Source organism: Octopus sinensis, linkage group LG1 (genome assembly GCF_006345805.1).
Source record: "Octopus sinensis linkage group LG1, ASM634580v1, whole genome shotgun sequence".
Classification (NCBI taxonomy): domain Eukaryota; kingdom Metazoa; phylum Mollusca; class Cephalopoda; order Octopoda; family Octopodidae; genus Octopus; species Octopus sinensis.
The window spans coordinates 50,918,520-50,930,707 of record NC_042997.1 but is presented as its reverse complement, the minus strand read 5'-3'; the positions used below and the strand labels follow the sequence as shown (position 1 = coordinate 50,930,707).

General features: G+C 39.1%; 1 protein-coding gene across 2 annotated transcripts in view; it reads left to right on the top strand.

The window, feature by feature from the left end:
• Positions 1-12,188, top strand: part of LOC115211797 (DNA ligase 1) — a 196,251-nt gene that overhangs the window by 145,924 nt on the left and 38,139 nt on the right. For both annotated transcript variants that reach the window (XM_036500751.1, XM_029780503.2), the window contains exons 9-12: positions 567-662; positions 5,035-5,091; positions 6,817-6,989; positions 9,641-9,705. In XM_036500751.1, the coding sequence (XP_036356644.1) occupies positions 567-662; positions 5,035-5,091; positions 6,817-6,989; positions 9,641-9,705 (391 nt within the window). The remainder of the gene's footprint in view (positions 1-566; positions 663-5,034; positions 5,092-6,816; positions 6,990-9,640; positions 9,706-12,188) is intronic.

Below are 12,188 nucleotides of genomic sequence, written 5' to 3'. Positions count from 1 at the left end.
TGGAATAAACTACAGGAGAAGAAACATGGGATGGAGAGTCATTGAGGAGGTCATAGGATGTGTGACAAAAGATTTTTCGACAAAGAACAATAAAATAAAAAAAACAGTTGCAACGTGGAAGGTGTTTATAAGCCATTTAAGAAACACACAAAAACCATTAGATTCACTTCAACATTTAAATTTAATTTGTCAAAATATTTTCGTTGCTTTGAGACCACGACCTGCTCACTGACAAAATTCTGTGCTGCGTCGAAAATATTTTGACAAATTAAATTTAAATGTTGAAGTGAATCTAATGGTTTTTGTGTGTTTCTTAAATGGCTTATAAACACCTTCCACGTTGCAATTGTTTTCATTCCAGCACACGATCTCAGATCAGGTCACTTGCTATGCAAGTACATCTCCATAAATAAAATAAGAACAATAATAAATCTGAAGCAAAGAACAAATGTATGGTGTTTGTGCTTATTTGGGAAGGAAAAAAAAAAAATGTCCATCCTGAAATATAACAATATATGTCTTAATTCTTTCTATCTAATTTTGCTTTAAAATTCTCTCACTTGCAGCAATGGTGAAGTGAAACCTGTAGAGGACAAGAAATACAACCCAGCTGACAGTAAATATGATCCCATCAAGTCAGCCTGTTGGGCCCCAAAAGCAAAGTAAGTAGCCTTATTGCTTGTATCACTTAACCATTTAGCCATTAAACCGGCCATATCTGGCTTAAGTATTCTACCAGTTTTATGGCTGTAGTCCACTGAACTGAAACCAAGAAAAGAATGATAAACTGTGGCCCTATCTGACAATGGATGGTAAATGGCTTGTCTGAAGGAAGAAAACCATATTGTGAAAATAACAGCTACTACAACTATTTCAAAGAAAAAGAAGAAAAATCTGACTTGCACAAGAAGAATACCATGTAAACTAAGTGATAGTTGGTAGATATTTATTCCCCAATCATATATACAACAAGCAAAACGCCCCCCCCCCCGTCCAATGGATGGTGCTGAGTTGTCAAGCATTTAAACCAAATTTACAGAATGATGATGATGATAGCGATGATAATGATTAATCTGTATTTTGCTACCTCTGTCCACTCCTGTCTGTGATAGGACTACAGGTGCAGTTTGTTACTAATGTAAAAGATTTAAAAAAAAAAAACCTGTTTGAACTGGTAACCTTATAGTATGTATTCAAAGTTGTTCTTGATTATGGTCATAGCCAGTATTTATCATAACCATCATCACCAGAATTTCTCTTTACATTTACATTTAGCAAGATAGTTATTCCACTGAAGGTTTGTTGTGAGGGTTCAGTACATTATTCCTCACAACTAAATATTTATCTTCTGCTCATATTTCTTACAATTCTTTTCATTCTCATTGCTCTTTCTGGTTTTCCTCAGTCGATGCTGTGTGATATTGATGATGTCTTACCAAAAATATATCTTCAGGCTTTTATGGTTCCGACTGTATAACACTTTGTTTTTGGCCTCTTTTCCTTCCTCTTTTCAAAAGTTTTCATGCACACAAATCTGCTTCTGGTTATCTCTTGACTCACTTTGCAAAACTATATTAAATAGTCAGCTCATTTATTTTCTATAAGATACTTGCTTTGTTTCCAATTCCTTTTCACCATTTATCATTTATCTGTGTGCAAACAGATCTTTACAAATCATAAACACCTGACAGTTCTTTGCTGTTGTAATTTAATGATGTTTGTTGTATGAATAACATTGTGTGTCTGATTCTTTGCAAGTGTATTTGGTTGATGTTTGGAAACTACCAATTGTGTATATATGTGCATGTCTGTACATACTTACATTCTTGTAGGCATTACAACTATAGAAATATTTTGCGTGTGTGCGTGTGTGTTTGCAAATAACCAAGTGAATCTGAACGTGTTTATGTATGTGTCTATATTCACTTATATAATTGAATAATATACTTCTGAGAGCATACACAAATGTGTGTAGTGTGTGTTTGATTCAGTTTATACATAGCTTTAGTGATGTTTGATTACATCCACAAAAACACACGTGTGCACTCATGTACACACACACACACACACATATATATGCACACATGTGCAGATACATGTATAGTAATATGAGAGAATCTCTCTATATATAAACGGCAAAATGTCTGTGTGTGTATCCTTTATACAAATCCACAATTTTTCAGTTAGAGGGCTCGTACTTTCTATGGTCATTCAAAACCGTCCAAGGGTGGTCGTGCACATCTTTACATTTCCCCAGTTACCTTGCAAAGCCATTAAAAGATCAATAGAAGTGACTTTTTGTGAATTTTCTATCCAAAACCCAATCAAAATGCCCGAAACTTGATACGCCAATTGAATGCCAGCTAGCTGTATGTGATTGGTCAGAGATTTGGACAGTACCCGCGTGTATGTGCGCACACACGCAGCTGTATATGCATGCACTAGCACTATGACCTGGCAACACCGGGTCATAGTGCTAGTTCTATTTACATCTGAATGTGTTTTTCCCTACATAATACCAATTAATTCAATCATGCATTCTAGATTTTGCCTCTCACTCATTCAGATATGTTACCACTCCAAAGTTTGAGAATTGCAAGGTTAACCCTACATAATTTCAACCTAGATAGGGAAGCCATCAAGCCATTTGCTTTCTATTCAAATTAAAACAGTCTTAAAATCCCAATGTTACATTCCCTCATTTTCCTCAGTTCTGTTAAGAATTTGGTACAGATACAGTTTTCCTTATGAACTTAGAATTGTCCTTGATACATTCTGAAATAGGGCTACCCATAAAAACACTATGAAACTATAGAATATGAGAGAATTAATGATCTACTTTGGCAAATATCTGACATTCTCCAAGGTTTTTGTGTTTTGTTTGCTTTGCTAGCTTATCCCTTATGATACTATCTTGCCTGAGACTACCCCTAGTTTTATGATAAAAATTCCCTGTTTTAACCCCTTTGATACCAACTAGCATGAAATCTACTCCTAGTTTTATGATAGAAATTTCTTACTCTAAAGTTTCGCATAGCCCCAGCCCATCCAAAGTACCTTGGATTGCAGAACGACCTGCTGTGCTTACTTTGGATCATAGGGTGACCTGCTGTGCTTGAGGAGACCTAATGAGTCAAGTACATCAACATCAAAATAAATATCAAATGGAAATTGTAGTTGTGATACCTATGCCGGTGGCACGTAAAAAGCACCATCCAAACGTGGCCAATGTCAGCGCTGCCTTGACTGGCTTCTGTGTTGGTGGCATGTAAAAAGCACCAACCGATCATGGCTGCTGCCAGCCTCCCCTGGCACCTGTGCCAGTGGCACGTAAAAAGCAGCCACTACACTCACAGAGTGGTTGGCGTTAGGAAGGGCATCCAGCTGTAGAAACACTGCCAGATCAGACTGGAGCCTGGTGCAGCCTCCTGGCTTCCCAGACCCCGGTTGAACTGTCCAACCTGTGCTAGCATGGAAAACGGACGTTAAATGATGATGATGATGATGATGATGATGATGAAAGTGGTTTAAATTAAAATCTTCCATCAAAATTCCATCTTTATGTTTGAAATAGCTGTTTAATAATGACAGTTAAAATTCTTCAATACTTCCAAAATTAAGTTAAACAAAGATAGTATATTTCATTGGCAATATGGCAACAAAAGGGTTAAAGTGATCTAAGTTAAAAGCTTTCATCAAAATTTTATGTTTATTTCTTCCAAATTCCAGCTTAATAAAGACAAAAATTATTTTACTAAAGTTGTCATTATTTTCAAAGTTAATTAAAACACAAGAAGTGGATTTTTAACAGAAATATGGCAACAGAAGTGTTAAAGCACCACATCAGATCACCTTTTATTCAATGTTATTGTGTATAAGCAATTTATTTTGACAGGTTTATTTCTCTAAAAATGTTGCATTTTTTATTATGTGCAAAAGAGCATCTCCAAGACAACTGAATCTCATTAATTCAACAAAACCACCTGATTTATCTTCAGTGTGACTAAAGCAACAACCTTATCTTTGTTCATTTCATGAAAGTATTCTAAGTTCATCATCATCATCATCATCGTCATTTAATGTCTGTCGTCCATGCTGGCATGGGTTGGATAGTTTGACCAGGGCTGGTAAACTGAGGGGCTGCACCAGACTCCAGTCTGATTTGGCATGGTTTCTACAGCTGGATGCCCTTCCTAACGTCAACCATTCCAAGAGTGTAGTGGGTGTTTTTACATGCCACTGGCCAGTTGCATGACACCAATATTTGCTACGATTCCACCTGGCTTGTAATACACACACACACACACACACACACACAATAGGTTTCTTAGTTTCACTAATCAAATCCACTTGTAAGGCTTTGTTTTGGTCTGGAACTTTAGCGGAAGATACTTACCTAAGGTAGCTCGCCGTGGGACTAAACTTGAAATGAATTTGTTTGGAAAGCAAACTTCTTACCACATGGTCATGTTGTTTGCTACAAATATACATGTGGATCCTTTGTCATTATATATTTGAACCATGTACATCAAACTGAATCTTTTAGCTTAATGATTTAGCATCCAGATTAATCAAATATAATGTTTATTTATTCATATTGCTTTGAATTGATGATACGTTATCTTGTCACGTCGAGATTAATATAATGTCATTGTTTATTTTTAGACTGGCATTGTTAGGTAAGAGTAAGAGGTCTGATCTGGCTAGCTTGAGCATTAAACATGCAGAATATTTGGGGGCCTAATATAGCCTGTTTGAATGCTGAAGGGTTGAACAACAAGCTCTCTCAGTTTTTCTCAGAACACTTGTGATTAGTCCATGTTATTCTGTAAGGAGTATAGAGCCAGATGCCCGGTTTTTTACAAGATTACTCATTTGTACAAGCTGTTTGGACTGGAGTAATGTGAAATGAAGTTTGTTGTTCAGGAACACAACGAATTGCTCAGTCCAGGAATGAAAACCACAATCTTATTAAGCTATGTGCCCCCACTTCAGAATGATTATAATTTCACAAAATTTCTTAATCATTTTTAGGGTCCCTTATTTGGCTCTGGCAAAAACATTTGAAGAAATTGAAAATGTATCTGCAAGGTAAGAAAGTTTTTTCTATTAATATTCCTATACTGACTGGTTGCTTTTATAATTATTATAATTGTTGTTGCACTTTTACATTATTTGTTTTACCTCAATAAGTTAGGATGGAATAAGTTTGGAGCTGAGAATTTTATTTATAACAATGGATGTTTTCCCCACTTCTTATCTGTCAACAGTAAATTCAGAATGACTCCCTCCTGTATATAAAAGTTAAGTAAAGCAAAATGATGTGAAGTATATGCAAAATAGGTGTATATTGTGAAGAGTGGTAACTAATTTAATGAACATATATAACTTTATTAGCCCTTTGAATTTTAGAATCATCTCTTTTAATAAACATATGTGCTTCACTCTGTCGGCAAATCAGAAAATGATTCTCATAAAGTTTCAGTACTTGAATCTTGTGAACAAACTTTTCTAATTTAGGGAATAATTTACTTAAACAAGTTACTCATATATATCATCTGCATTATAAAGCAATAGTGAAGTGAGTTACCACATTTAATTCTTAATCTCCTGTGATGCTTTCTCTGTATAAGTTGGCCAGTTCTGTTAAAAACTTAAGATGAATGAAATACAGTTAATCTAGTGTGCAAAACATAAAAATACGTAACAATTCCATGAATTTGGATGAAATTTATTAATGTTATAACGATTATTGGTTTATATTATGAATGTAGATTGATTTTCTTATTGATTTTCATCTTTTGTCGTGTTGCTTTCACCTGGCCAGATAGGTTGAATACAGTTAAGTCGATTACACATAGATGTTTACTCATTTATTTACAAGCTGTCATTTCCTGAGTATTGCCTTCCTGTCTCAGAGCTTCAATTAGTCTCTATAACTTGGAAATTGTGCAACTCCCATTAGGGAAAGCATTCTGAGACATACCATCAAATCCTTCATTCAGGGGTTTTGTAGGGCCCAGCCATTTAGTGTTATTTACTTTTGTTATAATAATTACACATTTGAGAGATATGCACTTTGACCTACAGATCTCAAATGTTAGAGTGACAGAGCACAATATGCTGACCTCTTGGTTGTTTGCTCTGTTAACTCTTGTATTTGGCCATATGCATTCCCTCTTACCTTGTGAAGATGTCGCAGATGAGTGGAAGTTGTTGCTGGGGTGACGCTTGTCGTCATGGTTTTAATTTGCGTCATTCATTCTCCTTGATAACATAGCCCCATTTAACACACCCTTTTCCATGTTTGCATGGAGTCAGTCAGAGTTTACTGAAGCAGATTTCCTACAGCCAGATGCTCTTCCTTTCATCAGCCTCCTCCTCCTGTTTCCAAGCAATGTAATATTTTCCCAAGGCCAGATGTGTTTTTCGCAGCACATTGGAAACAAACAACGTCACTTGTATGATGGTGATGTTTGCTTACATGATGTCAAGACAAGGGTACACACACACATAGTGGGCTTCTTTCAGTTTCCATCTACTAAATCTACCCATACGACTTTGGTTGGCCTGGAACTTACAATACAAGACATTTGTCCAAGGTTCTGCACATTAGGAATGAACCTGAGACCATGTAGTTGGGAAGCAAATTTCTTTACCTCATGGCCCTATCACCTATTAGAAAAAAAATTTTTTAAATCACCATTCCAGTCTGATTAGGCAATAGCATTTGATGACATTATTTATTCATAGTTTGAATTGGGATTACAAAAATTTTGCATAATAATTATTTTGCTTGTTATTTTCCTTTTACAGGTTAAAAATGATTGAAATATTGTCTAACTTTTTTCGTTCCGTAATATTACTGTCACCTGATGACCTGCTCTGTTGTGTGTACCTTTGTCTGAACAAATTGGCTCCAGCCTATGAAGGAATTGAACTTGGTATTGGGGAGATGGTCTTGATGAAAGCAATAGCACAAGCCACAGGTAAGTTCTGCTCCTATTTTCCAAGAAGTGTTTTTTTTTAGTTTTTGTATCACTTAAAAGCCACTGATGCAAGTGACTCGTTAAAAGCACTGGTACAGGTACCACGTAAAAAGCACAGGTTTTGGTGCTACATTAAAAGCATGGGTGCTGGTGCAATGTTAAAAGCACTGGTGCCATGTAAAAAGCACTAGTGTTGGCGACACATTAAAAGTACTGGTGCCAAAAAAAAAAAACACTGGTAATGCACCTTGTATCTTGAACACTCTGTGAAGTGGTTGCTGTTAGAGTGGGCATCCAGCTATAGAAACCAAGCCAAAATCAGACTACAGGACCTGGTGTGGCCTCTGGCCTTGCCAGCCCATGTCAAGCTGTCCAACCCATGCCAGCTTGGAAAACAGACGTTAACAGATGATGATGAATTAGCAGTAAAGGAGCGTCAGGTGTTACTGACCAGTACAAGCCCTTCCACACTGGTGAGATTAATGTGGCTGATGTTCAGCTTAAGCATTTGTAGATCAATGTTTGTAGGAAAAGCATGGGTAAAAAAGAATTCCTAAGGATTATCATCATCAACATCATCATCATTTAACGTTCATTTTCCATGTTGGCATGGGCTGGACGGTTTGACTGAGGTCTGGAGAGCCAGCAGCTGCACCAGGCTCCAATCTGATCTGGCAAGGTTTCTACAGCTGGATGCCTTTCCTAGCGCCAACCACTCTGAGAGTGTAGTGGGTGCTTTTTATGTGCCACCAGCACAGGAGCCAGTCAGGCGGACTTGGCATCAATTACTTTTGGATAGTGCTTTTTATATGCCACTGGCACTGGAACCAGTTGGGGGTACTGGCATCAGCCATGTTCAGATGGTGCGTTTTATGTGCCATCGGCATGGGAGCCAGTCAAGGGGTACTGGCCACAGCTACGATATTGGTTTTACTTGACTCAACAGGTCTTCTCAAGCATATCACATTGCTCGACGCATCCGGGATACTCTTAACTGGGTCGGACATGCATGGCTGCGATCTCACTTTAGTTGCCGAGTCTTCTCAATCACAGCATATCTCCAAAAGTCTCGGTCTCCTGTTATTACCTCTGTGAAACCCAATGTTCGAAGGTCATGCTTCACCGCTTCATCCCATGTCTTCCTAGGTGTACCTCTTCCACAGGTTCCCTCCACAGTTAGGGAGTGGCTCCTCATCCATATGTAGCACATGACCATACGAGTGCAATTGTCTCACTTGCACACCACATTTGATGCTTCTTATGCCCAACTTTTCTATCAGGGCGCTTACACTCTGTCAATGTATGCACATGGACATTACACATCCTGCAGATCATACCAGTTTCATTTCTTTCAAGCCTATGCATCTCCTCAGCAGTCACGGCCCATGTTTCACTGCCGTGTAGCATGGCAGTTCACACACATGCATCATACAGTCTGCCTTTCATCCTGAGCGAGAGCCCCTTAGTTGCCAGCAGAAGTAGGAGCTCTCTGAACTTTGCCCAGACTACTCTTTATTCTAGCTGCTTACTCTCTCAGAGCAACCACCCCCGCTACAGACATTCCCGGAAAATAAAAAACCGTGAAAGTATTTTACGTGGTGTCTTGAAAGTGAGACACTTTGAAGTTGACATGAAGAGGAAGAGAAGCAGATTGGATGGGTGAATGTGGTGGAGAGGATATGCAGATAGATGAGGAGAGTAGAGGCCGTTGCAGATACAGGAAAGGAAATTGTCTTCTAGATTATGCGTTCGAATCCTGCTAGAGTCAGTGTTGTCTTTCATCTTAGTAGAATCAAAATGAATGGATAAATAAATAAAGAGCTACAAGTACTGGCTGTGATTCATCCAGCTTCATGCCCAAAGCAAAATGTTGTGGACCTCCTCCAGCCCTTTCCCCTCGTCTACCTCCCCTTCCCCCAGCCCCCCACCATTAAGTTTAATTTACAGTTCTCTCTTTAGATGCAAGCATGGTTGTATAGTAAGAATTTTGCTTCCCAACCATATGGTCCTAGGTTTAATTCCATGGTGTAGTACCTTGAGCAGTTGTCTTCTACTATAACCTTGGGCCAACCAAAGCCTTGTAAGTAGATTTTGTGGATAGAAACTGAAAGAAGCCTGTTTTATGTGTGTGTGTGTGTGCCTCCTTGTTTTGATGTTTTGTGATAGTTGTGAACAAGTGTCACTGTCATACAAGCAGTAACACACATTTCCAATATTCTGCAAAAGGGCATCTCTAGCAATTGGGAAATATTATTTCGCTTGAAAACAGGTGAGGATTGGCTACAGGAACGGTGTCTGACCATGGAAAATTTACTGCAAATAAACTCCATCTGACTCATGCAAGATGGGAAAAGTGGACATTACATGATGATGATGATGATGACAACGAAGACCACCACCACCTTAGCAAATTGAGCACCATAAGTAGTTTATTGTCTAAAACACTATAAGCCTCGTATATTAACTTGGATTATCTCAGTAGAAAATTATGACTATTTTCTAATAATGATGGCGACATTTTTCTATTCATTGTTATTCTACTTGTAGTAGTAGTAGTAGCAGCAGTAATAGTGGTAGTTTTCTGTCCTCCTCCTTTTGATTATTACTCCTGTCTGCTGCTTTTTAATGTTAATTCTTGTTCTTTTATTTAGGACGCAGTGTGGATAAGATAAAGAATGACGTCCAGGAGAAAGGAGACCTTGGACTGGTTGCCGAGGTGAGATGGAGGTTTATGTTTTTGCCTTTCATTCTGTTGTAAATAATGTTCTCTCAAGTGGCTGGAGCTGACTTAACTTGTCGTAACCAAGGGCAACAATGTAGTCCAATGAATTCTGTGTCTGAGTTCAAACCCAGTTACAAATCTCCATTTCCATCGTCTTATGCCAAATCACTTTGGTTTGAGCGGCTGGACAACTGGTACCATGCCAGCTTTAAGTGCTTCCGTTTATTGGACAATCAGCAGCATCACCACCACCACCACCACCACCACCACCACCACCACCACCACCACCACCACCACCACCACCACCACAACCACCACCACCACAACCACCACCACCACCACCACCACCACCACCACCATCACCACCACCACCACCACCACAACCACCACCATCACCACCACCACCACCACCACCACCACCATCACCACCACCACCACCACCACCACCACCAACCACCACCACCACCACCACACCACCACCACCACCATCACCACCACCACCACCACCACAACCATCATCATTGTTGTCTTTATTATCACCACCACCACCATCACAGCTTTAATCTCTGTTTTATTATGCTAACATTGGTTGAATGGTTTTACAACACAACATAAAGCTCCTTTCAATGAAGTGGCTCTTATTTGTGAAACCCACATCCTGGCAGCTAACCTTACCATGTTCTTCTTGATTATCTCTTGTCATAGGTTTAATTCCATGTGAACACACAAGCTAATGAAAAAAACCTCTACATGGTAGCTTGACTTACAAGAACTAGCAGTTAGGTCTCTAGCAACTCGTATCCTATTGTCATAAAAAAAAAGGAGATATTGGATAATGTAGTTCTAGGAAGGGTAAATAGGGTAAAGACCCCCCTCAGTCATGAATGACCATGGGATTGCACATAGGAATTTCCCCTCTGAGGCACAAGTCTGGGCAAGGTTGTTTGTGGAAGGTCGGCAATTGCCCATGCATACCAACCTCCCCTGTTCACACCAATGAAAAGGCAAAGGCCAATACAGCTTGGCACCAGTGATGTCGCAACTCATTTCTACAGTTGAGTGAACTGGAGCAATGTTTAATAATGTGTCTTCCTCAAGAACACAAAACACAGCCTAGTGCAAGAATCGAAATCACTACCTCATGATTCTGAGCCTGACACAGTAACCACTGAGCGGTAGAAATACTTCCTGAAAAACAAATGGGATAGTTGTAGTTGGAATGTCTCTGATCACAGATCTGCTTGATCAGGTGATGTGGGACACAGAATCCCGGCCAGCAGACAGCATTCTTCACCTAGCGTGTGTCATCAGTTCGCATCACATGTGCAGCTGTGTGTCTCCAGTGTGCAGTGGTCGATGTCTTTTATGTTCGTCAGATTGGGCAAGTATCTTCTTCTATAGCCCTAGGCCAACTAAAAGCTTAGTGAGTGAATTTGGTAAATGGAGACTGAAAGAACATTTTCATATGTATATATAAATATATAGCAGTTGAGCATCCATCACTGATAAGACCAAGGAAGGTTGAAATTATGTGATCTGCTGGTCTCGGCTCTGGAGATGGCAGGGATTTACACCCGTGGACATGTTTACAAAGTCAGAAAACAGCACAGCAGCTCCCATGACTTTCAGAAACATTTTTTCGTGCTAAGAGAACAAACTGCCGGCATCAGCTGTTAGTTGTCGGAGCACTGCATCCTTCAAAACTTCCATGCTTCCTGAGATTCGCCAACACTACACCTGATTTTCTCCCCTCCGTGCACATGCAAACATGTATCTGACTCATACACTGTTCACTCCCCAGACATTTGTACATTACTGCATATGCTTTATACACACTTTTGACAAGTTGTTGTGCACCTGAGCACTGTATACAATAATTTCATTATTATTATTATTATTATTATTTTATCTCCCTGCTAGCAATATAAACAAGAGTGCATTTTGCACCAAAAACCAATATGAGAGTTCCTCTCTTTGTATTTACCACAGTATAATTTGTTCTAACAGAACAACCATCTTTAAGTGGGGATGAATGTGTGTGTGTATGTGTTACTGTTTCTGTGCCATGGCATCATATGCTAGTTGTAAGCAAGTGTTACCATCATGCAAGCAAATGTCCTTCATTTCCAGTCATGCTTAACCATGCGGAAATAATTTCTTACTTGGAAGTAGGTGAGTGTTGGTGACAAGAAGGGCATCTGGCCATTGAAAATCTGCCACAACAAATTTTATGTGGGCATACAGAAGTGGCCATCAAAACAATGATGATGATGATGATGCTGTTTTTTATCCACATGTACTCTGCCAAGAGTATCTACCTGTGAGACACTAGAACTACATATTGCTCTTTTACTTGTTTTAGTCATGTGACTGTGGCCATGCTGGAGCACCACCTTTAGTCGAGCAAATCGACGCCAGGACTTATTCGTTGTAAGCCTAGTACTTATTCTATCAGTCTTTTGCTGAACCACTAAGTT